Below are 26,537 nucleotides of genomic sequence, written 5' to 3'. Positions count from 1 at the left end.
AGTGTCTGGAGAGGTTGATCAGTAGGGGTGTTGCTATTCCCGGAGATAGGATGGTGCGTCTTGTTGCTGGCGAGAAGGAGTTCCAGGCGAAGTAGGAAGGGGTTGTGGTGCCGCCGCTTCATGATGATGATCTTGAGCCGTTCCCGGGAGCTACTGGTGGAGGCGCTGATGATGCCGCAAACGAGTGATATGTCCTCGTATTATTGCTTGTTGTTATTGCTTTTGTGTTCCTCTTATTTCGTACTTAGTTGCTGATTGCTTCTGTACTTCTCCTACGGATATTTGCAAACTCGTTTGCTTTTGCTTTATAAACTTGGTTATTTGCTTTACTGCATGAATGTTGATTATTGCCAAATTTTCGTCCTCTACGATAAAGTTGCTTTCGTTTTATCTTTTATCGTTGCGGAGCATATTTTGCGGTGCAGGACGTCTCCTGGCTTATCCTGGATATGTTATTCCTCGTAATGGCGAGAATAGACAAGACAGACTTGTCATACTAGTTAGGTGCGTTCAGTCGTGACCGGCTTACCCTGTGGGTGCTGCAGGAATTGCAAGAGTGTGCGAGTCGGGGTCTTTGGCTTATTCACTCTGCGCCCTGCCAGCTTTGCGAGTCTTTATTGAAGTTATAGTTGCACCTCGTGAAAGGCTGGCTACGTACCCTCGAGAGGGATCAAACCATTCGTAGTTCGTATTACAAAGAAATGCTCAGTGACGAGTTGTTTTTTTTTTTTTTTTTTTTTGTGGACGTCGTGGTCGAACTAATGGTAGTAGCGCTGTAGGTTGGCAGAATTCCAGGATCGCGGGACCGGCGTACCTTTCATTTCGAGAAGCTGATAGACTCCTGCCTTGACGATCTTCGAGACTAAGTCGGGACCTTCCCAATGTGCGCCAAGCTTTCCAGCGTTCTTCTCAGCAGTGTTTTCGTAGATTTTGCGGAGGACGAGATCTCCCTCGGCAAAGTAATGAGACTTGACTTTTTTGTTGTAAAATTTTGCCGCTTCTTGCTGGTAGTTCTGGATGCGTAATAGTGCATGGTCGCGTTCTTCTTCGAGGAAAAGTAGTCTGTCGCACAACATCTTGTTGTTCAACTCTGGATCGTGGACTAGCATAGAGCGTCGAGCTCATCTGCCCGGAGTCCCTTCTTTTTGTCGAGGCGTTTTTTGATTCCAGCGAAAATTGTCTTGTTGGTTGCTTGTGCTTGTCCGTTGCCTTGCGGATATCGTGGAGTTGACTTGCTAAGGCGTATCCGCCAGCCAGCGCAGAATCCCTGAAACTGGAGTGAGATGAATTGTGGCCCGTTGTCGCATACAATTTCGTATGGGAGTCCATGCCTGCATATTATGTTTTTCCAAACAAAATTCTGAACTTTGTTGGCTTCGAGAGAGGCGTATGACTCTGCTTCAACCCACTTAGTGAAATAGTCCGTCATGATTAGGAGGTACTTCTTTTGGCGAGATGGTGTTAGCGGACCGACAATATCCATCGCCCATCACATGAACGGATAGGGTGGTGACGTTGTGTGCAGGAGTTCGGTCAGTGAATGAATGAACGGTGCGTGACGTTGACATTTCTCGCACTTGGCTGCGAAGGCGGAACAATCGGCGACAATGGTTGGCCAGAAATGGCCATTGCGGCGAATACGAAGTGCCAATGCTCGCCCCCCCGAGTGGTTACCTCCAGCGCCTTCGTGGACCTCTCGCATGATGTTGTTGACGTCCTTTGTATTAACGCAGATGAGAAAAGCGCCATTTGCCTCCCAACGAAACAAGCTACCATCCAAGATCGTGTAGTGTGCGCTCTTGACGCAAAGACGTCTTGCTTCCCACTTGTATTTTGGCATAATTCCATCCGCGATCAACGCTATAATCTCAGTTTGCCAGTCGTCTCGCGAGGAGGCATCGGATGCTAATACGGGCGTGACTAGAGTGCTTGAATTCGTAGCTGTTGGAGCTGGAATGGGCGTGGCGGAGGTGTTTGTGTTTGTGTCCATTGAGGCTGATCTCGTTACTGCCAAGGCGATTGTTAAGACGTTCGGGTCTGTCATGGAGCTCGCTGCGGGTGTGGCTTCAAGAAACGTAGCTGGAGCGGGAGTTAACAGGTTGACGTCAATACTTGGTTGGTCAATGCTCTCAACAGAAATTACTCTTCGGAGATGGGGATCAGATGTGGAAGCAAGTGTTGCAAGCGCATCAGTGGGAGCATTGTCGCTTCGTGGAATTTTGACGAGCTCAAAGAACTCGAAATTTTGGGAAAGGTCACAAACTACTTTGAGGTAGGCATCCATGCGCGCGTGTCGTGTTGCATAATCTCCGCTGAATTGATGTGTCACAAGCTGTGAATTGCAATAAGCTTGGATCTTTTTGACGCCAATTCCGTGTGCGAGACGCAGTCCAGCGATTAGTGCTTCATACTCTGCGTCGTTGTTAGAAGCAGAGAAGGCAAGGCGGAATGACTGCTCTAATATTTTGCCAGTCAGCGAGGTTAGGCGTACGCCCGCTCCCGAGCCCATCTTCGATGAAGCGCCATCAACGTGAAGTGACCATATCTCGAGTGGAGGTGCGTCAGCTTCGAGTTCAGGAGAGAGTTCAACGAGAACTTGTGATTTAGCGCATGTGCGGTTTTTGTACTTAACGTCGTATTCGCTTAACTCAACTGCCCACTTCGCAAGGCGTCCTGACTGACTTGGGCTGTGAAAGATTGTTCTGAGCGGCTGGTTGGTCAGGACTTCAACGGTATGAGATTGGAAGTAAGGGCGAAGCTTGCGAGCTGATATTACCACCGTGTATGCGAGCTTCTCAAGAGTCGGGTACCGAAGTTCTGCACCATCGAGAGTTTTGCTAACATAGAAGATTGGATGTTGCTCTCCACGATCTTCTCTAACGAGCACACCACTTACAGCTGAACAGGAGATGGCGATGTAAAGATACAAAGTTTCTCCTTGCTCGGGTTTAGCCAGGACTGGCGGGGATGACAAGTAATCCTTCAACTGCGTGAATGCTAACTCGCATTTCTTATCCCATTCAACACGTTTGTTTCTGCAAAGAAGCTGGTAAAATGGCAAACACTTGTCTGTCGAGCGAGAGATAAAACGGTTAAGTGCAGCAATGCGTCCACTCAGACGCTGAACCTCGCGTGTATTCTTTGGAGAAGGAAGGTTGATGATTGCCGAGATCTGTTTCGGATTCGCTTCTATGCCGCACTTCGTAACGAGGTACCCTAAGAATTCTCCGGTGTAACCCCAAATGTGCATTTAGCTGGATTCAGTTTCATGCTGTACTTGTTGAGTATCTTGAAACATTGCCTCAGGTGTGCGACATGATCTGCGGCCTGAGCTGATTTGACGAGCATATCATCAATATATACTTCCATTGTTTTTCCGAGTTGACTCGCGAACATGCGGTTCACCAGTCGCTGATATGTTGCTCCAGCGTTTTTCAATCCAAACGGCATGACTCTGTAACAGAAAGTGCCTTGTTCGGTGATGAATGCAGTCTTCTCACGGTCGTCTTTGTGCATCATTATCTGATTGTAACCCGAGAACGCATCCATGAAAGACAACAATTCGTTTCCAGCAGTGGCTTCGACGAGCTGATCAATGCGCGGAAGAGGAAAACTGTCTTTCAGACAAGCTTTGTTGAGGTCAGTGAAGTCGACGCATACTCTCCACGTATCGTTCTTCTTCTTAACCACGACGGGTTTACTTAGCCAATCTGGATAACACACTTTGGTAATTGATCCCGCATCAAGCAGCTTCCATACCTCGTCATTCACCACTGTTGTTCGCTCTGCACCGAGCTTTCGACGCTTTTGCTTAACAGGTTTGTAAGTTGGATCGACGTTGAGCTCATGGCTTGTAATGCTTTGATCGATCCCGGTCATATGATCTATCGACCAGGCGAACGTGGTTGAGTTCTGACGTAGAAACTTGACGAGCTCGTCCCTAAGTGCTAGTGGTAGCTCGGCGCCTATTCCGACGCAACGCTTGGGATCAGACAAATCAATGTTGACCTGAATCACAGACTCTTTCGGAGGTGGTGTGCATGGGTCTCGTGGTGGTGCTGATTCGGCAATTACAAAAGCCCTCGCATTCCGTATCTTTTTCTCGATGATAAAGCAAGTTCGAGCCATCAGAGGATCTCCACGCAGCGTGTAGATACCATACGCGTTTGGAAACTTGACACATTGATGGTAAGTAGAAGCGACAGCGCGCATCTTGTGAAGCCATGGTGTTCCCAGAATGACATTGTAGACGATGGGTTTGTCCACAATTGCGAAGTTGAAGCATTGCATCGTGCGGCCGACGTAGATTGGAAGCGTTAAAGTTCCGATAGTCATGATGGTGTCTCCATCGAATCCCGTGAGAGGCTGCGTTTCATGTACGGTGTTGCGCAGATCAATCTCCATCTGGATTAGTACGTCCTTGAATATCACATTGACCGAGCTTCCGGTGTCAATTAGGATTCTCGTTACTGAGCTTTTCCTGATTACCATTTCTACGACAAGTGGGTCGTTGTTTGGACCAGCGTTGCGCGCGTCTTCTTCAGTAAACGTAATTGGTGCGGTGGATGTCTTGAACATGTTGCTGTGAAAAGGCATGCTGCGCTTTGTTTCTGCTTCGCGACAGTAGGCTTGGATAGACCGAACAGAATCGCGGCATGTTAACAAGCCGCCCATGATCATGTTGAGCCTTCGACGAGGAGCTGGTGGTTCATCGTACTCTTCCGCGTCGTGATTTCGTTTGGGGGGAGAGGGTAAGCGAGCAATTTCCCGTGCTCGGTCATTTTGTGCCCATGCTCGGTAATTTTGTGCTGCAGCTTCCTCTTCGCGCTGTCTGTCGTGTTGCTGCTCGTCTTCGAGGCAATACTGGTTGTCTTTGTGTGTGACAACTTTTCTCCGCTCTCGTTCTACATCGACGTCACCCTTTTTGTATTTATTCAGAAGCAGCATTTGAAGTGTTTTGCACTCTTCAGTCGAGTGTCCGTTAAATCTGTGGAACTCGCAATACGGGCATTTCCCTTTGAAGCCTGGGTTATCGGATTTGTGGTGCCACTTGTTCCAAGACTTATTCTGCTGTTCTTTTCTGTTGATAGCGAACATCGTCGCTTTCCTTCCTTTCTCGCCATGGGCATAGTCCCTGTTGTAGTGCTGGCGTGGTTCGTGGTACTCGTCTACGGCTTTGCCTTTCGAGCTTGGAACCTTCTCATATGCTTTTTCTATCGTACATGGTTGATCGGGGTTTTTTTACCTCTGTCTTCCTCGACTAGGATGTATCGATTGGCTCGTGCAAGTACTTCGCCTAAGCTCGTGACAGGCAAGATTGTTAGGTCGTCCTTGAATCTGGTACCCCTAGCGAGCACGTTTTTCAACGCACCGATTGCGGATTCGTCGCTTATAGAGAATCGAGATACGACATTCTTAAACCTATCCATGAAAGCCCATAATGACTCGTCATGCTTCTGATACATTCTCCACAGGTCGGCATTTGACGCAGGTGTGCGCATGAAGTACTGGTGATGCTGAAGGAATGCGCTTGTTAATGCTTCGTAGCCATCGATCGAATTGGCCTCAAGCCTGGAGAACCAATTGAGTGCCTCGCCGGAAAGACTCTCGACGAACAACTGACAGCATCCCGCGTCTGCTTCCTCAGGTGAGAAATACGACCGATTGATGTGGATCGTCATTGACTTCAGGAAGATGGTGGGGTCTCCTTTTCCATCGTATGGAATCGGTATGTTCTTGCTGTTGTCCGGATTGTGCTTGACCCTAACTCCTGAGATCCTTGCAGTAAATGGTGAGCGTCTTGCTTCCGCCAGCACGGTTTCTAGCTCTGGTGCTGCACTCGTTGCTCGGTACATCTGAGTTGTGATTGTCTTTAGCTGAGCTTGCATCTGCTGAAGTTCTTGCCGTAGTGCGCGATTTTCAGCATCCTCGAAATGACTTGGCCCCACATATTGGTCTGCGAGTATCTGGTTGGTCTGAAAATGTACCCTTGGCTGCTCGCTATTGGGTCTGACGATGATTGATGAGAGACGAGGCCTTCCATTAGCGTTGTGCTCAACTCGCGGAATGTTAGCGGCGTTGTGGTTAGCTTGCGGAGCGTTGAGTTCAGCTCGCGGAGCGTTGAGGTCAGCTCACGAAGCGTGGTAGTCAGTTCGCGGAGCGTGGTAGTCAGCTCGCGGAGCGTGGTAGTCAGCTCGTGAAGCGTGGTAGTCGGCTCGCGGAGCGTGGTAGTCAGCTTGCGGAGTGTGTGGCGCCAATGCGTCTTCATTTTGTTGCCTATGATGCCTTCCGTGGTCAATTCTCACTTGTGATTCTATCTGTGCCGCTTGACCGCTCATCCGATCCAAGGTTCTTTGCACAGCTTCGTCGAGCGCGGCTTGACTGATTTTCACGTGTCTGGATGATCGACGGGGGTAAATGTCACGCGTAGCGTCCACAGCTTCGCGGGTGTCCGGAGCGTCGCCAGCAGCTACACGACCAGGAAGGACTGCACCATTGGTTAAGCCATTTGTTGGAACGACGCGCGTAGCGCCTAGGGCTTCGCGGTTGGTTGGATTGACTCCAGTGGTTTCTTGAGCAGGGGGCGTAGCGCCTACGGCCACGCCATTGGTTTGAGTGACGCGCATAGCGCCAACGGCTGCGCGGTCAGTGAGTGTTGCATCCTTACTCGTAACTGCTTCGGTTCTGTTGACGCCTTGGAGTTGGCTCGTCCTTGCACGGGTGCGCCCCCATATGGTTGGCCTAGGGGACTTGGCGCGAGCTGAGGGAGATCATGGCGTGGAGGAGTTGACGCCTTCGTTGCTGGAGAGATCGGTATGAGACATGCTTCTGGTTTTCCGAAAACGCCTTGTCTTGAAACTCTTTTTGTCAAAGTGAAAGGATTCCGTTCGGCCCCACGGTGGGCGCCAAATTGTTGATGTATAAAATCGACAATATGAATGATAAGAATATAAGTGGGATGAATCGGATTTGGCCCTTTTACTTAACGTAGAATTTTACATAAGGGTTTTCAGGAAAATGACAATTACAGAGTTAAACGCAGTTAATACGAAAATAATTACTTTTCTCTCTCTAATTGCCCAAAAAGTGGATCCTCTTCTCTGACAATGATGTCTGCTATATATAGTGGGTCAACGACCTAGGGTTTTTTCTAATCCTCTGTAAAATTACGATTTTGCCCCTGCGGCCTGTTGGGCCAAATCTAGGACTTCTGGCCCAAATCTTCCTGAAATCTTCTGCTTGGGCTTTTATAAATGTTGGGGGCAAAACCCATATCCAACATATGTGATGACTGATGAGTATATTCATTGTAGCGGATTGATCAAAGATGGGATTAGGATATATGACTTGCAAACCCAATTTCAAGGGGCTAGAACCGACTGGGGTCAGTTATTTACGCTTGTAGAAACAAAAATATGAACTATTTTGGAATTAGTATTTTCAGCCCAACTTATTCATCTATTGTTAGCCCATGAACGTAAAGGTGGTAGTACTTGAAGAAGGAGCATTTAAGTTTAAAACTTCGTTCTTTGGAAATCCATGTTAAATTTTTTCTCTTCTTTTAAGATTAAGATGTTTAAAAATGCAAAATACAATCAAATTAGTACATCATTAATATGAAAATAGAACTGATCCTAAGAACTCGCATCAGTAAATATTGGTCTTTGTAAAATTAATTTTACATTTTGTTGTAGTGTATTTTTGCTTAATATTGATCTTTAATTAATTTTCTGAAGAGGGAATATATATTTGTTGTTTAGGGAAAATCCCCTATTTAATATTTCGGAAGTACACAACTTCTTTTTGGTAGACTATATAATAGTTATAAGTTATAAAGTTATAGTTATTATTTGATTCATTCAGTTGGTTACAAAATAGGTTATATGGGTTAACTTATACATAGATACACTTAAAAAGAATATCCCAAGAATAATACAACTTAAAAGAAATAAAATCTCTAACAACCATATACTGTTAGGCCATATATACTTTTAGGTAATTAAAGAAAAAAATATAATAAAATCTCGAAAATTAATTAAAACGAAATAATATTTTATCTAACACTCCTCCAAACTTTTAGTATAAATCATTGACATTTTCATTCACCGAAATACACTCTATTCATACCAAAAAAATTATTCAATCCATAAAATATTCAAGCTTTAGTAATATTATTCTTTAAAAAAATATCTATTAAACTAAAATTTTAACTGAGTAACGGACCAAAATTTGAATATTTAAATTCAATTTCATATATTTCTTTGTTGAATTGTATAGTTTAATATATTTTAAACTTTTAAAATAAATTAATTTGAAATATTTTAAAATAGTTTAATTTGATATTTTTAAAAATATCATAAATATATGATAGATCAAAAAGTTAAAAATTATAAACACTCTAATTTGATTTGTTATAGCACGAATCAATAATATGTCACTATAATATGAAATAATTTCAAGAAATATGAGCAAAGGTTAAAATTTCAAGAAATATGATTTCTCAGATTAAATTAAAGTTTAGAATAATGTTGTTTCGTAGGCTTTTTCTCGGTTAAGATGATTTTGACAAACATACGTTACATTAATATGCGGTATACTACGGGTTAACTCACAATATTAACAATCAAAATATAATGTATAATTTTAAACACTTAACAAATCAAATAACAAAAATAAATTAATTTTTTATCACACAACTTAACTTGCGGTATGCCACGGGTTAATTATCTAGATCTACTAGAATAGATCTTACAATATATATGTTATTTTCATAATTCATATTCAGCATATGATTTGGCATAGTATTCCATCCAAAAAAACTTTTAAAATAAATAAAATAATCACATATATGATGTTTTTGAATAAAAATTACATAATAAACAAAAGAAATTTCAACCCGTGCTAGAGCACGGGTTATATTCTAGTATTCTTTATAGTTTGGCAATACGACCCTAAATTTCTTAAATTTGTAAATTAAAAATATAGAATATATGCCACCTAAATGATTTAACATAGAACGTTACGATAACAACACTAACAAGTTTACAACAGTTAACCTAAAACACTATCTTTCTCAGCACGCAAGGTCTTTAGCTTCTCAGCTTCCACTTCAATCTTAAGCTTCTCCACCATATCTAGAAGCTCTTCTTCTCTACTCTTCTCTTCCTCTTCCCCACTCAATGCTTCGATTATAATCGACACTCTCGCTCTTTGATGCTCTAAGCTTTTCTTCAACACCTTCAGTTTCTCTAACACCAAATCTTTATCAAACCCCACAACCTGAGCTTCCTGGTTCTTAGCTTCCTCCTTCGACAAATCGAAACCGAGTTCAGACCTGGTTATTGTGATGTTTTCTTCTTCCGGTTTGTCTTGGATTTGATCTTCTTTACGTGGACTGGACTCAGAAGTGTCTGATTCAGTAGTTGGGAATACTGGACTAAGTTGGAGATCGTCTTCACGAAAATTCCACCCACTGATTCTCCTGTTCTTCACTATCTCTTCATCTTCATCTTCTTCATCATCTCCAACACTCTTGATCAAAACATGACTCTCTATAAACATCTGCTCTGCATTTGACAACGTCTGCAACACGTTCTTGACCACAAAGTCGACTCCTTTACAGTTCTTGAAGAACGGATGCTTCAACAACTTCTCTGCAGATGGTCTTTTAGCAGGATCTTGCTCTAGACACAAACCAACCATTTCTCTAAATGCTTTTGAGAACTTCTTGTTACCCTTTTTGCTGCTTCCGCTTGTACTGATCTCGTAATCAGAAAAATGAAACCTTTTGGTGATCTTCATTAGCAAGCTCTTCAACGGTGGTAAGTGAGATAACGGAGGTCTCCCGTGAGCTAACTCCAACGCTGTTATCCCGAACGACCAAATGTCTGCCTTGAAACCGTATCCTGTGTGAGAGTGAACCACTTCCGGAGCCATCCAATACGGCGTTCCCGCTATATCAGTTAACCTTAAAGAAGACGATGTGGTTCCAGAGGACGTCGTCACAGGTTCATAAATCGATGCAGATACTCCGAAATCAGCGAGCTTTACGGATCCATCAGAATCTACAAGAATGTTACCGGCCTTGATGTCACGGTGTAAATGTCCCTGATCGTGAAGATACGAGATTGCATTCAGAGTTTCCTTGAGGAAGACGGAAATGCAGTTTTCTGGTAACCCACTGGGAAAAGAAGAAGAGACGATGGAATGAAGAGAGCCACAAGACATGAATGGCATAACCACCCAGAGACATCGATCAACAGTGAATGAACAATAAGCATTGAGGATGTTTGGGTGAGAAAGCAGAGACATGGTCTTGGTTTCACGGCGAAGACTGTCAAAGTCAGCCCGAGACTGATCAAGATTGATAGCTTTGATGGCAACTACCATTGAATTCATGGGAATGCATCTGGCCTTGTAGACTGAAGCACTAACACCAACGCCTATCTTGCAGATGATCTCGTAGGCCTCAGCGTCAAGAGGGAATTCGAGCTTGTTACGAGCCATAAGAGATATAAGATGAGTACAGTCTTGTTTATTGAATCGTTAGGTTTTTGGTGGAGGTTTAGAGGCTAATAGTAGTAACATGAGGCTATTCATATAGGTGTGAAAAAGGAAAGAGTTAGTTTAGCATGTGAACTTCAAAAAAAAAAAAAAAAAAAAACAGAGAGCCTTAAATGTAAAAAGCACAAACCTTATCTCTTACTTACAGGTGATGAATATGTTGATGAAATAATAAGATGAAGCATGTGAAACTGCTAACTAACTAACCTTAGTTAATGAGATTCTAAACCTTTGGCCTTTTCAAGGACCCAAAGGGCAAACACAATCTTTCCACTTTAAACGTCAAAGAACTCTTCAGTGATTTACATACCATACCCTTTTCTAGTTAAGATCAACTAATTGATCAATAAGTTTACAGAAACAAAGCAGAGATTAACATTATAGCATCAATGAAATAAGTCACTCCATGGTAACAAGAATACTTAATGAGTTAATGAAGAAGGGTGTGTGATTGCACGGTAGCTTGATGTAACATATGAGCATTCCCGTGACAACAAAAACACCACAGGCTCGGGTAAGAGACAAAAACAAAATGGAGCTATCAATATATCTTTCATCATATCACAGAAATTTAAAGCTACGGTCAGATATTTAGATATCTAGACCCAATTAAAGATATTTTTCGTGGCACTTCTGAAGGACTTGCTTTTGCCGTTGACCACATTAGAAGGAAAGAGAGAATAGAGCAAAGACGTCAGCCTTCTTGGCATCTGGTAATATAAATGGTCAAGCATTCAAACATCAGTATGCTAAGATAAAATTGGCAATGGAACAAGACTTGTATGATTCAAAACTGATATATGAGTCTCCAGCGATGTCCTTGAACCTACTATAATAATGGGCACAAGTCTGAAACTTATGAAACCTACTCAAACATCAGCTTCCCTGTTTACTTTGTCTCACACGCAGAGCAAATGCAAGTAAATTTTTAAAAACTCTAAGCAACACAACCAAGCCCACAACATTAAGGTCCACATCATAAGAAAACATGTACCTGTCGGTATGTGTTTCTTATTCCATGAGGTGGAGCTCGGTGTGCAACATATCAGTTGCACACTCTTCCAATTCAACACACACACGCTTTAGCCTGAACTTGTCTCTGCTCTGAAATAAACTCGCGAACTCTCTGAGTTTTACTTCGCATGGGCTCAATCATACTTTCTGTCTCTTGATTTATCTCTTTTGACAGATGACCCTCCAGAAAACTAAACAATGCTCCTAATGTCATCTTTCTAAAATCCACCTCCACCACTGTACCACGCTCATTCTTCAAATCTTCTTCAACAGGACACCTTAAACCCTGCACTCCAACATCAGTATCCTCCTCACCTTCAAAGCTCTTCTGCTCTGCTGTCTTCTTCTTCTTCCCACAACTCTTTCTGGCTCGTTTTAAAACCATCTCCAATTCCAAATAAGAATCCCCAACAATATCAATCTTCTTGCTTCTCGTAATCCTCTTCTCCTTCAAAGTCTCTTCCTTTTCTACAACTCCAATGTTCTTGCTCCTTGCAGCCTTACTGTTCACTCTCTTCTTGATTACACTCCCTAAAACTTCCTCTCCCATTGCACAATCCTCAATTTCAACTTTAATTGAATCTTCAACTTCTTCTAATCCAGCAGAAACCCCTAATTTCTCAGAATTCTCGATTTTTCTAACTTTCCTAACCCTAGAACTCGGCTTATTCACATTCCCCACATCAAAACCCTTTTCTTCATCAGACACATCCCCAAAATCATTACTTTCGGAAACCCTAATTCGCTTCCCCGCATTACCCTGACGCTTATTGTTCCTCCTTGGTCGAGGCTTCTGCTCCTTCTGAACATCATCATCATCAATCACAAAGTTCACAACAATAGATGTATACTCACCGAGTTTGATAACATCGCCGTCTCGTAGATCTATCGGCGTCTCAGAATCGAGAGCATTCGAGTTTAATATAGTACCGTTGGAAGATCCAAGATCTTCGATTACCCAAGTCCCAGAAACCGATTCTGCGATCCGGAGGTGCTTGGTGGAGATTCCGGCGTCTTTGATTGCGATTTCGTTACCACGAACGATTCGACCGATACGGATTGTAGACCCGGGTTTGTACTCTAGAGTATCGCCTTCTCTTGGACCCTTGATAATTGCTAATCTCAGCGACGGTCTTACCATTGTTCACTGTAATCGAATCGAACCGTTGCGCTTGAAGCTTGACTTGAGTCCCGAATGGCAATTTGAATTTTGGGTTAAGCGACTTTAGCACGTGTGAGATTTGTTCGCACGCCCCTGTGCTAACTGCTAACTCAATTTTGAAAAAGGATGGAACCATCATCATTTCAAACTCCGGTAATGATGTTCAATCTCACTTTCGGTTTAAATTCGGTTTGATATTCTTGGTTTTTCAACTAATAAAAATAACTAATATTTAACCCGTTGTACGATGAAACGAGTTTGAATCAATATTACTACAAAAATAAAATACCACTAATTTGATATTATGTTTTTATCTAGAAGTCTTTATCTCTAACATCATTATGAATATACGGAGTTGACAACAGCTTTCGGTCAAATTCTATTTTTGGTGTTGACTTACTTAGTTTGATAAACCAGTGGAAACAGGCGGTTGAAGAACATGTTATTCAGACTATCAACAAAAAAGTGTGGAGTTGTTCATCTTCTTCATTATGAGCTTTTTTCTAAAACCAATCTTATAATCGTTCTCTCTAGATTTCTGGTGTAATTAGTGGTTTGCCCATCTTGTTAGAGTTATTTCTTAATTCTATACTTTCATAAGGGGAATGAGTCAATGTTCTACCACAAACATTAATTCAATTTCTTAGTTTAATTTTACGTAATTTTAAGCAGTTAACATTTAAATATAAAAACTTTAAATATGATATCTTTTCGTTAAAATAAATTATATTCCATCCGTTTCATAATATAAGATGTTTTAGAGAAGCTTTTGTGATTCATAATATATGATATTTTCAATTTTCTATGCAACTTTTAGATTAATTTAATAATTTACATTATGCAGTCTTGTTTATAATTGGTAAATTTTTTTAAAAATAATCATTTCTAAATCTGCTTTTAATTAAAACATCCAATATTTTAAAACAGATAGAGTATTAATTTAAAAAATCGTCGTACAAAAGATTCACAATCCAAAAAAGGATTTAGAAAGTCAGAATAAAACTATAAATATGATAAAATCAGAACAAAACTACACATTTGATATCATAGAAAATATTATACAAAATATATATTTAAAAAAATAAATAATAGTATTAAATTAGATATCTATATTAACATTTTTGAAGTACATTTTGGTTTATGCCCTTTAAGTTTTACTTATTTTTTTTTTTTTACAACATTAACTCCTAAAACAATTCCATAAATAACATTGCAGAGAAACTCAAATACTAAAATTTCTTAAATTGACCAACATTTGTTACATTTATTGCCATAAAATCTTAACAACATCTATACATTCCGATTTTTCCAAAAACAACTCTATCCATTAAAGTTTTAACCCATTAAATTTCCAAAACTATTTTTATGGATGCTAGAATCTCTCATATTTAAATGATATACAACAGATTTTCCATAACAAAAGTTTACAATATCCATAATTATATTAACATTAATAAATTTCCTAAACCGAAAATCCAATTATAAAATGTCACATTAAATCTGTTGAAAACCCCCTAGGGGTGAACCTTTGTATTCACCTCCTCCCTTCTCAACCAATCACAATGTTCTATTTAATATTTTCTTTACAAATAAATCAAAATTAATATTTAAAAGCAAAACAAATTAAAGAAACAAATTCTGTATACTTTTATTTAAGGAAAGCTAAATATTGATTTGGTTTAGATTTTAAAATTAGAACAAAATTATATGTCGGTTTGGGTTTACAAATGAGATGGTTAAGGTTTAGATTTTACAATTAGAACGAAATTATATGTCGGTTTGGGTTTACAAATGAGATGGTTAGGGTTTAGATTTCACAATTAGAACGAAATTATATTTTGGTTTGGGTTTACAAATTAGATGGTTAGGGTTTAGATTTTACAATTAGAACGAAATTATATGTCGGTTTGGGTTTACAAATTAGATGGTTAGGGTTTAGATTTTACAATTAGAACAAAATTATATGTCGGTTTGATTTTACAAATTAGATGGTTAGGGTTTAGATTTTACAATTAGAACGAAATTATATGTCAGTTTGGTTTTACAAATTAGATGGTTAGGGTTTAGATTTTATAATTAGAACGAAATTATATATCGGTTTGGGTTTATAAAAAAGCGGTTTAAGTTTTTAATTTTATAATAATGTACACTGATTTTATTTCCTTATATAATAAGGAGGTGAATGAAGAGGTTCACCCTAATTTGGTTTATTTTTTATTTTTGAGGAATTACCTAAAAATTGAAATTTTATTAATTATCATAAACTATATATATTGACATGGAAAAATTATAAACTATATAAAAATATGCTAATTTGGTAAAATAATTAATATAATTAAACTTGATAAAAAAACTTGGTGAGACGGGTAGCATTAATCCCATATAGAAAGTTAAGTGGATTTTTTTTTAAAACACTTTTAGATGTGTACCAGAAGATAAATGTATTACTAGACTATAGATATACTACACGGGTTAAAACCTTGAAATCCTACAAAAATCATATACTTTGAATACTTATATCAAATACCTGTAAAATTTTATATTTTTAAAATTAATAAAATAATAATTAAAATAACAAATAAATGCAATATAAATTTAAAATTTTTAAAATTAAAATATTTTCTCGCAGTGTACCGCGGGTTAAATCATAGTATATAAACATTAATTAATTTCATATCAAAAAATTCTACTTGGACATCAACATAATCTAAATGGGCCTAAAAAAGGCTTATACCAACTAACAGTGAAACAATAGATGGGTATAAGCTATTGGCCTAACCACTGTCTAAACACATAATTACCCCAACATCCCAGCAACACACGTGAATCACTCTGCGAACGTATCTCTCCCTTATCCACTTTTTTCTTTACGTTTTTTTCTACACGCTCCCTTATCCCCGCGTCTCTCTCACCTCCTCATTTGGGTATATTCTCAGTAAAAAAAATCTTATTTTTTTGCTAATAATCCGTTCAACAAAAAATTTAACCTTCTATAATCTATTACATTCATAACTAATTAGGCTCTTAATCTTATCCTAATGAGTAAATGACCCATTAGTATTTGACAAAACGTTGCTTCTATAATCTAAAACCCAACAACAATAATTAAATATTGAGAGTATATTCCTCTCATTACCGAACACAAACGCGCTTAGATCCGACGCGTAGTTAATATATTGTCGGTCAACGAAAGCGCCACGTCATCTCCACCGTGCTGTATCCCCTATCATCTCTTATCACCCGCCATTCGCCAACGTCGTTTCAAGCACAGCAAATATCATCTTCTTTTTTTTTTCCGATTAAAATCACCAAACCCAATTAAATTAATTAAAAAAATTATATTATCCCTTTCTTCTCCGTCGTCTTCGTCTTCGTCTTGGATTCTCATGATTCATGTACTTTTAAATTTCTGGCGATCTTAGAATCCCATTTTCCTCCGGGGAATCTCACATTTTTCCTCAATCCGAATCGGGTTTTTTTTTTTTTTTTTTTAAAAAAAACCACCGCCATGGATGAGACTTATCGTGATCTGTCGCATTTTTTCAAGAACCCTTCGTTTACAGAAACATTCGTCGACATCTTGCTATGTGCAGTCCCGATTTGGCTCGCTGTTATGATTGGTTTATTGATCGGGTGGTCTTGGCGTCCTAGATGGACCGGATTGATCTATTTAGGGTTTCGTTCTAAGCTTCGGTTTCTATGGACTGCACCTCCTGGTTTTGGTGCTCGTCGTCTTTGGCTTGCTTTCACCGCTCTCTCTGCTTTCTCCGTTTGTCGCACCATCTGGTCTAGGAACGACAACAGAGCTAATAAATCCTCGGCTGGGTCTGCTTCCCCTGTTGAAGAAACTGATGAATCGGGGTTAGTGTATATGATATTAGCTGAAGCAATATAGATATACAAGTTTGGTTCTCTGTTTTAAAACGTAACGTTTGCTTTTTAATTTAGTTAGATTAAGGTATTTAGTTTGCATTATCTTTTAGTATAGCAATCACATTGGCTAAAGAAGTGATTTTTTTTTTTTTCTTTTGGTTAATTGATTTATTGATTTTGGTTATAATCTGAGGATATTTGTATTGCAGGGGTAGCAATAATACAACAACGGTGACAGAGGATATTGTGACAGAGAATGATTTAGAGCATCTGCTTCAGCTGCTTGAAGTTGGGAATGCAAATATGGAGTGGCAACCTATGATGGATAAGACTACTCCTAATATGAGCTACCAGGCTTGGCGTCATGAGCCTGAGGTAATCTCTCATTTTAACTCTTTGCTTTGTGTTCGTTTTGTTATTGTACTGACTTAATATCATGTAGATCAAGGAAATAGCTAAGTCATTGAGTAGTAGGCGCAAGATACTTTGTTGGAAAAATGAATCCTTTAGAGAAATTTGTTAGACATATATGACTCAGAGGCCTGGTTTTAGATCATTGGTAATTATTTGTCTATCCATTGAGGTTTGTAATAGTATTCATTGTGTTTCCTTGTTTAGCTTTGGTTCCTTTTGGACACCATGTGATGCATTGCTGCATGTGACATTTTTGTGACTTTTTATTTGAAACTGTTTTCTTGCTCTATAGAATTGGGGGATTTTTAATTACTAGATGATAGAAACATTTTATCTGCTTGTGTTTTTATCCTGAAAGGTTGTATTGTTTATCAGTCAGGTCCAGTTATTTATCGCAGTCAAACTGTGTTTGAGGATGCGACTCCAGATGTTGTTAGGGATTTCTTCTGGGATGATGAGTTTCGACCTAAATGGGATTTTATGCTTGCCAACTTCAAAACTTTGGAGGAGGACACTCAGACAGGAACGATGATTGTCCAGTGGAGAAAAAAGGTTTCTGGACTATTGATACTTTGGTCATCTTTGTAAACAACTCCCAATTTAAAAACTGTTGTCATTTACTAATTTCTTTTGCTTGCAGTTTCCTTTTTTCTGTAGTGACCGAGAGTATATCATTGGCCGGAGAATATGGGAGTCTGGAAAGAAGTACTATTGTGTGACAAAGGTAATGTCATACTACGTTCGCTTGTTGTTGCCTTCCATGGATGGATTGTGTGTAGCATTTATCTCTGTAGGAGAAAGAACATCAAAGTTTAGCTTTGAGATTCTAAATGCTTGGAGATACTTCTGGACATGGGACCATTGTCTCTTAGTTTCCAGTTCTATCAAGTTTCAATGAATCATCACTATATCAGTGAAAAACATGGGTCATATAAAGAAAAGTCCAACATCTGTTTCACCTAAACATCACATTAAGTTTTTATGCTGAAACAATGCTCAAAGCTCAGTACTAAGGCGCTTATCTTCTTTGATATTTCATGGAACATGCTTCTACTTCTCTGGGAGATGCATTTTATGGATATATCAGAGAAGATAAGCGCCTTATCTATATAATGCATAAGGTTATCTTCTTTGTTAGGTTTATCCAACTCTAAAGGAAGTTCAAAGCTCAGAACTATACCTAACATCTGTTTGATATTGTAGGGAGTTCCTTATCCAGCTCTACCAAAGCGTGATAAGCCAAGGCGTGTTGAGCTTTATTTCTCGAGTTGGGTGATCAGAGCAGGTAAGCCTTTTAAAATGCAAGTCTTCTATGTTAAGCTGGGATATACTTTGTTTTTTAAGCAAATATAAAACAAATGCAGTTGAATCCCGAAAAGGAGATGGACAGCAAACAGCTTGTGAAGTATCCCTAGTCCACTATGAAGATATGGGAATCCCAAAAGATGTAGCAAAGTTAGGTGTCCGTCATGGCATGTGGGGAGCCGTCAAGAAGCTAAACTCTGGTTTACGAGCCTACCAGGCTGCCAGAAAATCAGGCTCACCTCTATCACATATCGCCCAAATGGCAAGGATCACAACAAAATTGAGCATGGATTCTGCAGAATCATCATCAAGAGATGAAGACAGAAGCAGGGCAATGGATTATGCAAGGAGACAACGGGACCATTTGAGAATGGACTGGAAATGGGTCGTTGTAGGAGGTGTCGCTTTGGCTTGCGGTCTTCACACCGGGGTCATTGGTAAGGCTTTACTCGCTGGAGCTGGCCAGAGACTGGCTCGTAGGTGAAAAATCTTGTCGTATTCTTATTATATCTTCCCTTGACAGAAAAGAGAAACAACATATACATATGTAACCCAGGGAAATGTATTTTTCTTGCTACTCCTATGAGAACGGCATGTGGTTTTGATGGTGAACCATGTAGAATAGTATCTTGAAACTTGTGGGTCTAAATTATTTGAGTCCTATCTTGTTACAGAGGAGAGTGAGATGTGTATTTTATAAACTATATAAATCTACATAGCTTCCGAAAGCTTAAAATCTTTGCATGTGACGCACTTAGTATCTTTCACTATTGATCAACATCGAGCAACTCAAAACTTATCTCCCGCATCAATTCACTGCACAGTGCACTCAAGCCGTTCTTTGTTACGGCTTATGGTTGCACATGAAGGTCCTCATACTGCTGATCTAAAGAGGTTGTTTCTGGTGTTGTGGAGGATGCCAAATCATCACCAAACTCAGTGTCTGATTCATCTGAATCCCAGAGTTCATCATCTGAATCAAATCCAACATCTGTTTCAGATAGTGAACCCTTGGTCTGGATCTCACCTTCTTCACCATCTTCTCCCTCGTCTTTGTATGTATCTAGAAACACGTCATCTTCCTCTCCCTACAACAAACAAAGAGAACAAGGGAATATGAGACCTCAAACTCAAAATTTATGATGGAAGTTTAAGAAAATAAAGAGATTGTAGGGCAAACATATCATACATCTGTTTCTTCGGTCTCTTCATCAGAAGAATAAGCCATGTCAAGTTTCTCGTATAACGCTTCATCTCCCTTCTCTTTTACAAGTTCAACTTGTTCCTGACAGAATGGATTCAGGGTCGCGGGTTAGCAAAAAATTTCAGAACAAGAATATGCGTTTGTTGTTTGATTAGTAAATGATATATAGATAATTCAAACCATACAATTTCAGCTCTCAACTTCTCTGACTTCGCCTGTACCGCCTCAATGTGTTTAATGAGAGCCTGTTGAATAGAAAGTATCAAAATAAGGAAGCAACCTATGTGTTAGTTCTTGAGGTTTATCACCTAATGGGTCGCAAAAAGTAGAAATCAATGATAATTTTGCAGATTTTGAGATCAACAAACGTTGTTGCATAATTTTTGGTATGACCAACCTCACGTTTTTGGAGCTCAACAGAACGTGCTAAAGCTTTCCTCTTTGTCAAGAGGTTTTTAGGCCTCATCATAGAAGGACGCTTATAGTCTTTTCCTCTATACACGATTACGGCATAACCTTTCGAAATCTTGTCAACAGAAACCAGGATACCTCCGCTCTCGGCTTCAAGGGCCATTGCCACTTTCTTCGCACCCTCAAAAGTTTTAGCCTTAACAAGAATCTTGATCAGCTCCCGATATTTCCAGTGCAAGTGCATGTTCTCCACAGTCCCATCAAACACCCCTCTTCTACCTGAAGTAATAAATTCAAGTTTCTCAGACGAGTCCATATCCCAAAGAACACAGGTCAAACATACATTACTACACAACACATCCGAAAAAGATGGTTTACCAAGAAGTAAGAAAGCTTTCATCTTCAATCCGAGCTTTTGGAACATAAATCTCTCTTCCTCAGTTATGCCCTCAAGGTCTGTTCTCTGCTCTGCTGGCTTCAGAGATTCCTCCACCTTAGCTAAAGCCCGTTCAGCTTTCAGCAACTTTTTCTCAGCCTAGAAAAGTTCATTTAAAATTTAATAATCAGTTTAATTCCAGGAGAAATCTCTTTACTCAGTATGTGAAACATAACTTGACAGGTAGGAAGTACAGGGTCAAGTCAGGAACTTACAAAAGCAAGTTTCCTTTCCAACTTCCTGACAAGTTTTGCAGATCTCACTTTCTCAACCTCTTGTCTCATTTCCTCCACATGATCATCGTTATCCAGATTCTTTCCCCACTTACCAGTTGCATCAAGAGTTTCTCCAAGAGTGCCGGCATAAACAAGGTTTTGATTAACTTTAGCACTGGGGACAACCAGAGCCAATGATGCTCTTAGTCGTGCCTGTTCCTCTTCGTCTTGCAAAGTCCTAGCAAGGTTTTGATTAGCTTTATTAGTTGGAACAACCAGAGCCGATGATGCTCTTAGACGTGCTTGTTCCTCTTCATCTTGCAAAGTCCTTGCAAGCCTCTCCTTCTCCATTAATGCTTCAGCTACATCTAGTGACAAAAAATTCTTTCCTCTGTAGAAAACCAAGAAGTCTTTGTTCCTAGAGAGCAGCATACCTCCCGTCAATCTCTGCAGTCACTTACCAAGATCATGATATCAAACATCAAGCATCAAATATGGACACCTTCTAATTTGTTCTAAAACCATGTACATTAATATAATAACAATTACATGTGATTCGGTTCTGAATCCTTAATTACCTTGATGTCCTCAGCCATTCTCTCACTGGTAGTCAGTTGTACACCACGTTTGAGGGCAACCTTGGCAATCAAACTCTTTTGCCATAACTTAACCATGGCTGTTGCCAACCCTTGCATCTGTCTACTTCGACCTGTACATCAAAAGAAATTCTCACTCTTCAAAGACTTTGTTAGACTCTTCAAAAAGTCATAAAGGAAATCCAATACCTAAAGCAAAGTGTGGAGGTAGAACTGTAGCAAGTCTTCTTAACGCGGTTGCCTCCTTTGTTCCCAAAGTTGATCTCACTCCATAAGGAAGTGCTCTGAAAGGAGGTTCGTAACCAGGAACGATCCCTGGAAGCAAATCAGCATCAACAGGTAATGGATAACCTCCCTGCCAGTCCGTGTACCGAGGACCAAGACCCTCTAACAGTTCATTTATTTCATCTTCATATTCTACTTCCTGTTGGGATGTTCTGTCATTATTTCCCACAATGGTTGTCTCCTTCTCTAGCTGCTGAGGAAGATGCACTTGTTGAACTCTACGATCAACTGTACTTGTACTTGTAGGTAATGAAGACGGTGATGCCTCTGTTCTTCTGGATATTTGCTTGTTCAGGTTCCCTGATGCATGCCTGTTGCTGCCGCCTTTGTAGTTGTACAAGGCCATAGAAGTCCCTGACCTCCAAATCACCAAACCACCAGTTTTTCTCTGTTACAGTGAAGACATAATTAGTATTACACTAGACCATAATAAAAAAGGACACAAGAAACAAAGTACTACTTCTCAATTCCTTTTACTTATGAATCTAAAAACTCTATATATCATGATTGGGGGATCATAAGAGTAAAAACCTCTACTATCTCATGCATCCTTCTCATGTTAAGTGCACTTGATCCTTCAACCTTGAGTCTCACAATCTCTGAGCTCTTCCACTTGTCCTGAATTGCATCTACCACAGCCTGAGTAACACCTGCACCCGTAACTCTCATCCTGCTCTTTGTTCGAAACATCACATTTCTCAATCGGGTCATCTCTGATTCCGAAAGAGTCATCTCCGCCAAAGAGTATCTACTCACCTTCTTAGCTGTCCACTCTCCATTTACCAACTCCTTCTCATCCTTAGAACTCACCTTCTCCCAAGGAAACCTAACTTCATCATTGCCTTTAAATACACCAAATGGTGATTCCTCCGAGAATCCACCTCTTTCTCCTTCTTCTCCAACATAAACCCTATCCTCCACTGACCTTTTCTCAATCCTTCTCTCTTGTTCAACTTCCTTATCCTGAAACTGACCATCATCTACAAATCCATACTCTTTCAATCTCTCCACAATCTTCTCCATTGTACTACTACTCCCACCACCACCAACATCACTACTTGGACTACTATTCTCACCACTCATAAGACCTAAATCCGCAAATCTCTCTTCTTTTCTACGATTCAACAAAACCTTTGAAGGTCTATACTGACTCTGCTTCTGTGTTCTATTCCAATTCTCATTCCTACTACTTTCACACGATAATCGTTTAACCTTTTTCATATAAGAGAAACCAAATCTCCTCGAAGTAGCACTGTTATAAGAGCTGAGTGAAATCGATGAATTGGTTCCATGGAACTTGCAGAAGGAGCTTCCCAACGAACCGAATATTTTCGCCGAAGTAGTCATCGTCGTTGGACAAAAATGGCGACTTGAACAAATCGCCATTTCTGACACAAAACACTCTCAATTGGGTACTCAAATAAAAATAAGATTCCGCAAAGTTACAACAAAAAAAAGTCTTGAGCTTTGATTCCTTGAGCTAACGATACTACGAAAGCTCTTAGCCTGTGTTATCCATGGCGGGGAAAGATGTTCGAGATGATTACAGGGTTGTTTGGATATTTGGTTTATCTTAACCAGGCCAAGAACAAAGCCTTTTTAACAAACATGGTCCAAAAAAAAGGCGCATAATAGAAAGTTATAAGTGAGTATGGCTAATATGCGCCTCGTATCAGAAATGAAGAGAGTTCAGTAACGCACGCCTTATGACTGGATCTATATTTTATCAGTCGAAACAGAGAGATAAAAGTAGAAATCTCTTTGTTTTTGTATGATAAATCTTTTGCGGGTGCTTCTCTCTCTGCCCTTTACGATCTCTTGGTTCCTGTCATCTATGTGATATCATATTTTGGTTTCAAGGTTTGATTTTTCGCTTGCTACTAAGTTTCTTTTTTTTGCATAAATTTCGCCTTTTTGCTGTTCTTTTTGTTGTTGAATATTTCGTTATGTGTGCAAAGGTTGAAAATTTTGGTTTTTTGATTTGGCATAGATGGGTTTTTGCTTCATGATTTTTGAAAATTAGAGGGAAAAATTCAAACTTTTTGATATTCAGGATGTTGGGTTTCACTGTAAATGAGGAATGGTAGAGAGTAGTATCGAAGGGTGTGTTTCAGTTACTGTTGTAACGTTTTTTTCTGAATTGGCATTTATGCCTCCGCCAATTTGTTGTCATCAGTCGAAAAGAGATTTCTTTTGAGTTTTTGAGATCAGACTGTTACATGTTTTTCTATTCCTAGTTCGTGTTGGAATGTTGGATAACATGTCTATTTCTCTGGAAGGTTTTGTGTGGTTTGCTTTGAGAATGGAGAAAGGAATCTTCTTGTATCTCGTTAGGATCATTTTAGATTGTGTGATTATCTCTGAAATTATTTGATGCAGTTTTAATGCTTTTTTGTTTTGTTTCTTTTTGAGTACTTTGCTTTGAATTGTGTCTCTTGGTTGATTTCTCTGTTCTGATGTAGAATTGAGTAAACTGATCAGTTAACTCTTAGCAGCTCTAAGTTCTTCTTATGCAAGTACCATATAAGGTTAAATGCTCTAAGTTGAACCTATATAGCCATCATAATAATTGGTATCTGCTGTTGATTTAAACGTTATGTTTTCTCTATGGCCTGCGTTTTTCCTGCTTTATAATCTTTATTGAGGGCCTGATGGGTTATCGTTTACACTTTAGGACTCATTTGGGGTTGTGGTTTTTTTTTATGAATAATGTGTGACCCTTATCTACTTGTGTCTGTGTCTTGTGATATGATTGCTCTTTGAACCTATTAATCTCTTGTGGTTCCTCAGGTGACAGTTGAACCGGATGTTTTCAGAAGTAGAAATATCTCGGGACGTGGCTATATGTGCCGAACACTTGAATGGCCAATCGCCTCACCAACAAATTCTATACAAACTTCTCCAAGATCTAATACACGAGAAAGCATGCAGGGAACACGGATTCTATCTCGGCATCACCGCTCTAAAAAGCATCGGTGACAAGAAGAACAACAACATCGACAACGAAGACAATCATCAAGCACGCACCCTCACATTCCCGGTGTCCTTCACATGCCGCACATTCTTGCCTGCAAGAGGAGATGTCTTGCAAGGGATTGTAAAACAAGTATTGTGGAACGGAGTTTTCATCAGGTCAGGACCACTTAGATACGCATACCTCTCGCTCTTGAAAATGCCCGATTACCATTATGTCCACTCGCAGTCTGACAACGAGAAACCGTATTTTCAAAAAGATGATCTCTCCAAGATCGCTGTTGGAGTTGTTGTGCGGTTCGTGGTGTTGGCTGTGCGGTTTAAGGAGAGACCACACAAGAGAAGAAACGACTATTATGTTCTCGCGACTTTGGAAGGCTACAGGAAAGTTGGTCCCATCTCTCTTACAGGTTCGGATGAGCCGTACATGTGATTTGTTGTATTACTCCTAAGTTGAAGTCTTTAGATACTTGTTGGTCCTAGGTTAATCTCAGTTTCACTAGGTTTTTTCTTATTTGTTCTTTCGTATAGGTGAATGAACTCGTCTGTTTCTCAAGATAATGTTATAGTCACATGTATGCTTTTGTTGTAATACTCATTGATTCTACTGTTAGCTATCAAATTAAAAACAGATATGATTAGCTGTTAAAACATACCCGAGGAGATTCATAAAACTATGAAACTCCAAATGTATTTAGAACCTCAAACTATATCACTAAGCCAAACAGAAACAGAACTGGTCCATAAATTTCCAACAGAGTATATGATCAATTTGGTTGAAGCTAAATCAGATCGACAAGAAATATCTCTAAACCGAACCCATCTTGGTTACACTTACATGTACATGTTGAATTGCGTTGGTGGTATCTTCAAACAGCATCAAACTCATTGAAAAAGATCATCCTCATCCAAACTTCTCTTAAGCACCAAACCATCTCCAACACCTTAAGAATAAGGGAACATACAGTAATTGTATTCGTCATCACCATGGAGACATCTTCCATCTCCGAAATCATCAGCAGACTCTGGATGCTCTTCTGTGGTCTCGTAAAGCCCATCGAACAAACTCTCAACATCTATGAATTGATCGAGAACCAGCTGCTCTTGTTTGGTGTATCCATCATCCAAGGTTTCCTGTAGCCATGATCTGATCCTGTTCTTTAGCGATCTTGTTGAAATGATCTATAGGTAAAGAATCTGATATTGCAGAAGTGGACTGAAGATTTAGGGTTTCGTGTAGAACAAGATCCTCCTTCTTGATGTTGTTGTTCTTCACGTCATCTTGATGATCTCTCTGATTCACAGAGTCCACACGATCACGCAGTTCTTTCAGGTTTTTCAACAACTTAGACATGGAGTCGATCGCACCCCTCAACTCCTCTGGATCCTCTGATTCAGCAAGATCCTCGTCTTCCCACCATAACCCCCTAACCCTCCAAGATTAACTTCTTCACGAAGAGAACGCTGATCGTTGAGAAAAGCAGCAACAACACCATCAACGGAGGAGTAGAAAGAGGCGTGAGAGTTGGATGAACAAGGAGTCGTCAAGATCGCCATTTGTGCACCGGAGAGAAGACAAAGCTTAGAGGCTTTACGGTAAAGACCAGTACGGCGTTTGGAGAAAGCAACGGCTCGTGACTCTTTCTTCTCAATCTTCTTCATCGGGATTTTCTTCCTCTTGCCTCCCATTATGTTTTCTACAGTTTCACAGAGATTTTGATTAGGGACACACCACATGCACAGCACACACTCGCTCTCTCTCTATTTATAGATAGGGTATGTAACAAGAAACCCTGAAACAAAAAGGTTTGATTTTTTTTTCTCTCTTTCTTTTTAATATACTCTTATTATACACATATACTAGAAGTTTAAGATTTGCACAAATCAACACATCGTTCAAACGAAGATTAAATGAGAAAGATATGTCCACATTCAGATTCATGTTCAAACCATTATAAAACAGAGCAAATTAAACTATAACCAAACGTGCACACCAATCTGATTTAGTTTTTTCATGTTCCAAGAAACTTAATTAGTGAACTAGCTATAGCATGATAAGGGAGTGAATGATTCATAACCTATAATT

General features: G+C 39.7%; 5 protein-coding genes and 2 pseudogenes across 11 annotated transcripts; 2 read left to right on the top strand and 5 right to left on the bottom strand.

The window, feature by feature from the left end:
• Window positions 1–1,489: 1,489 nt before the first annotated feature.
• Window positions 1,490–6,626, bottom strand: LOC104733653 (uncharacterized). Its single transcript, XM_087477017.1, has 4 exons — window positions 6,136–6,626; window positions 5,292–6,036; window positions 3,238–5,196; window positions 1,490–3,172 (listed from the first exon to the last, which is right to left on the bottom strand). Exons 1-4 carry the CDS (start codon window positions 6,624–6,626, stop codon window positions 1,490–1,492), a joined length of 4,878 nt encoding a protein of 1,625 aa, XP_087333143.1.
• A 2,194-nt stretch (window positions 6,627–8,820) lies between these two features.
• On the bottom strand, window positions 8,821–10,834 carry LOC104732197 (serine/threonine-protein kinase BLUS1 pseudogene; annotated as a pseudogene). The gene has a single exon (XR_015574148.1). The product of XR_015574148.1 is annotated as a serine/threonine-protein kinase BLUS1 pseudogene (transcript).
• A 30-nt stretch (window positions 10,835–10,864) lies between these two features.
• On the bottom strand, window positions 10,865–12,885 carry LOC104732195 (FHA domain-containing protein At4g14490-like). The gene is made up of 2 exons (XM_010451729.2): window positions 11,558–12,885; window positions 10,865–11,273 (listed from the first exon to the last, which is right to left on the bottom strand). The coding sequence occupies exon 1, from the start codon at window positions 12,716–12,718 to the stop codon at window positions 11,630–11,632; it is 1,089 nt and encodes a 362-aa protein (XP_010450031.2). The 5' UTR covers window positions 12,719–12,885; the 3' UTR covers window positions 10,865–11,273; window positions 11,558–11,629.
• A 2,910-nt stretch (window positions 12,886–15,795) lies between these two features.
• On the top strand, window positions 15,796–19,059 carry LOC104732193 (uncharacterized). 4 transcript variants are annotated; one of them, XM_010451727.3, is made up of 6 exons: window positions 15,796–16,600; window positions 16,822–16,987; window positions 17,402–17,578; window positions 17,667–17,750; window positions 18,230–18,311; window positions 18,391–19,059. In XM_010451727.3, the coding sequence occupies exons 1-6, from the start codon at window positions 16,248–16,250 to the stop codon at window positions 18,813–18,815; spliced, it is 1,287 nt and encodes a 428-aa protein (XP_010450029.2). In that variant the 5' UTR covers window positions 15,796–16,247; the 3' UTR covers window positions 18,816–19,059. The 4 variants fall into 4 exon arrangements, 2 of the variants coding, with proteins under 2 accessions (XP_010450029.2, XP_087334060.1); XM_087477934.1 differs by having other exon boundaries at window positions 15,834–16,606; window positions 16,828–16,987; XR_015574145.1 differs by having other exon boundaries at window positions 15,942–16,600; window positions 17,667–18,147.
• Window positions 18,931–23,426, bottom strand: LOC104732194 (CRM-domain containing factor CFM3B, chloroplastic). 2 transcript variants are annotated; one of them, XR_015574144.1, is made up of 9 exons: window positions 22,010–23,048; window positions 21,383–21,866; window positions 21,176–21,306; window positions 20,598–21,053; window positions 20,325–20,481; window positions 19,933–20,225; window positions 19,721–19,780; window positions 19,521–19,616; window positions 18,931–19,419 (listed from the first exon to the last, which is right to left on the bottom strand). XR_015574144.1 is itself a non-coding variant. In XM_010451728.3 (9 exons), the coding sequence occupies exons 1-9, from the start codon at window positions 22,862–22,864 to the stop codon at window positions 19,183–19,185; spliced, it is 2,760 nt and encodes a 919-aa protein (XP_010450030.2). In that variant the 5' UTR covers window positions 22,865–23,426; the 3' UTR covers window positions 18,931–19,182. The 2 variants fall into 2 exon arrangements, 1 of the variants encoding a protein (XP_010450030.2); XM_010451728.3 differs by having other exon boundaries at window positions 20,598–21,044; window positions 22,010–23,426.
• On the top strand, window positions 23,199–25,102 carry LOC104732192 (DNA-directed RNA polymerase subunit 7-like protein). Its single transcript, XM_010451726.2, has 2 exons — window positions 23,199–23,338; window positions 24,269–25,102. The coding sequence occupies exon 2, from the start codon at window positions 24,285–24,287 to the stop codon at window positions 24,882–24,884; it is 600 nt and encodes a 199-aa protein (XP_010450028.1). The 5' UTR covers window positions 23,199–23,338; window positions 24,269–24,284; the 3' UTR covers window positions 24,885–25,102.
• Window positions 25,103–25,144: 42 nt separating this feature from the next.
• On the bottom strand, window positions 25,145–26,327 carry LOC104733652 (agamous-like MADS-box protein AGL97 pseudogene; annotated as a pseudogene). Its single transcript, XR_015574147.1, has one exon. The product of XR_015574147.1 is annotated as an agamous-like MADS-box protein AGL97 pseudogene (transcript).
• Between the last annotated feature and the right edge of the window lie 210 nt (window positions 26,328–26,537).

The sequence above is a fragment of the Camelina sativa genome, chromosome 12, assembly GCF_030686135.1.
Source record: "Camelina sativa cultivar CO46 ecotype springtype chromosome 12, ASM3068613v1".
Classification (NCBI taxonomy): domain Eukaryota; kingdom Viridiplantae; phylum Streptophyta; class Magnoliopsida; order Brassicales; family Brassicaceae; genus Camelina; species Camelina sativa.
This window is presented reverse-complemented; position numbering and strand designations above follow the sequence as displayed.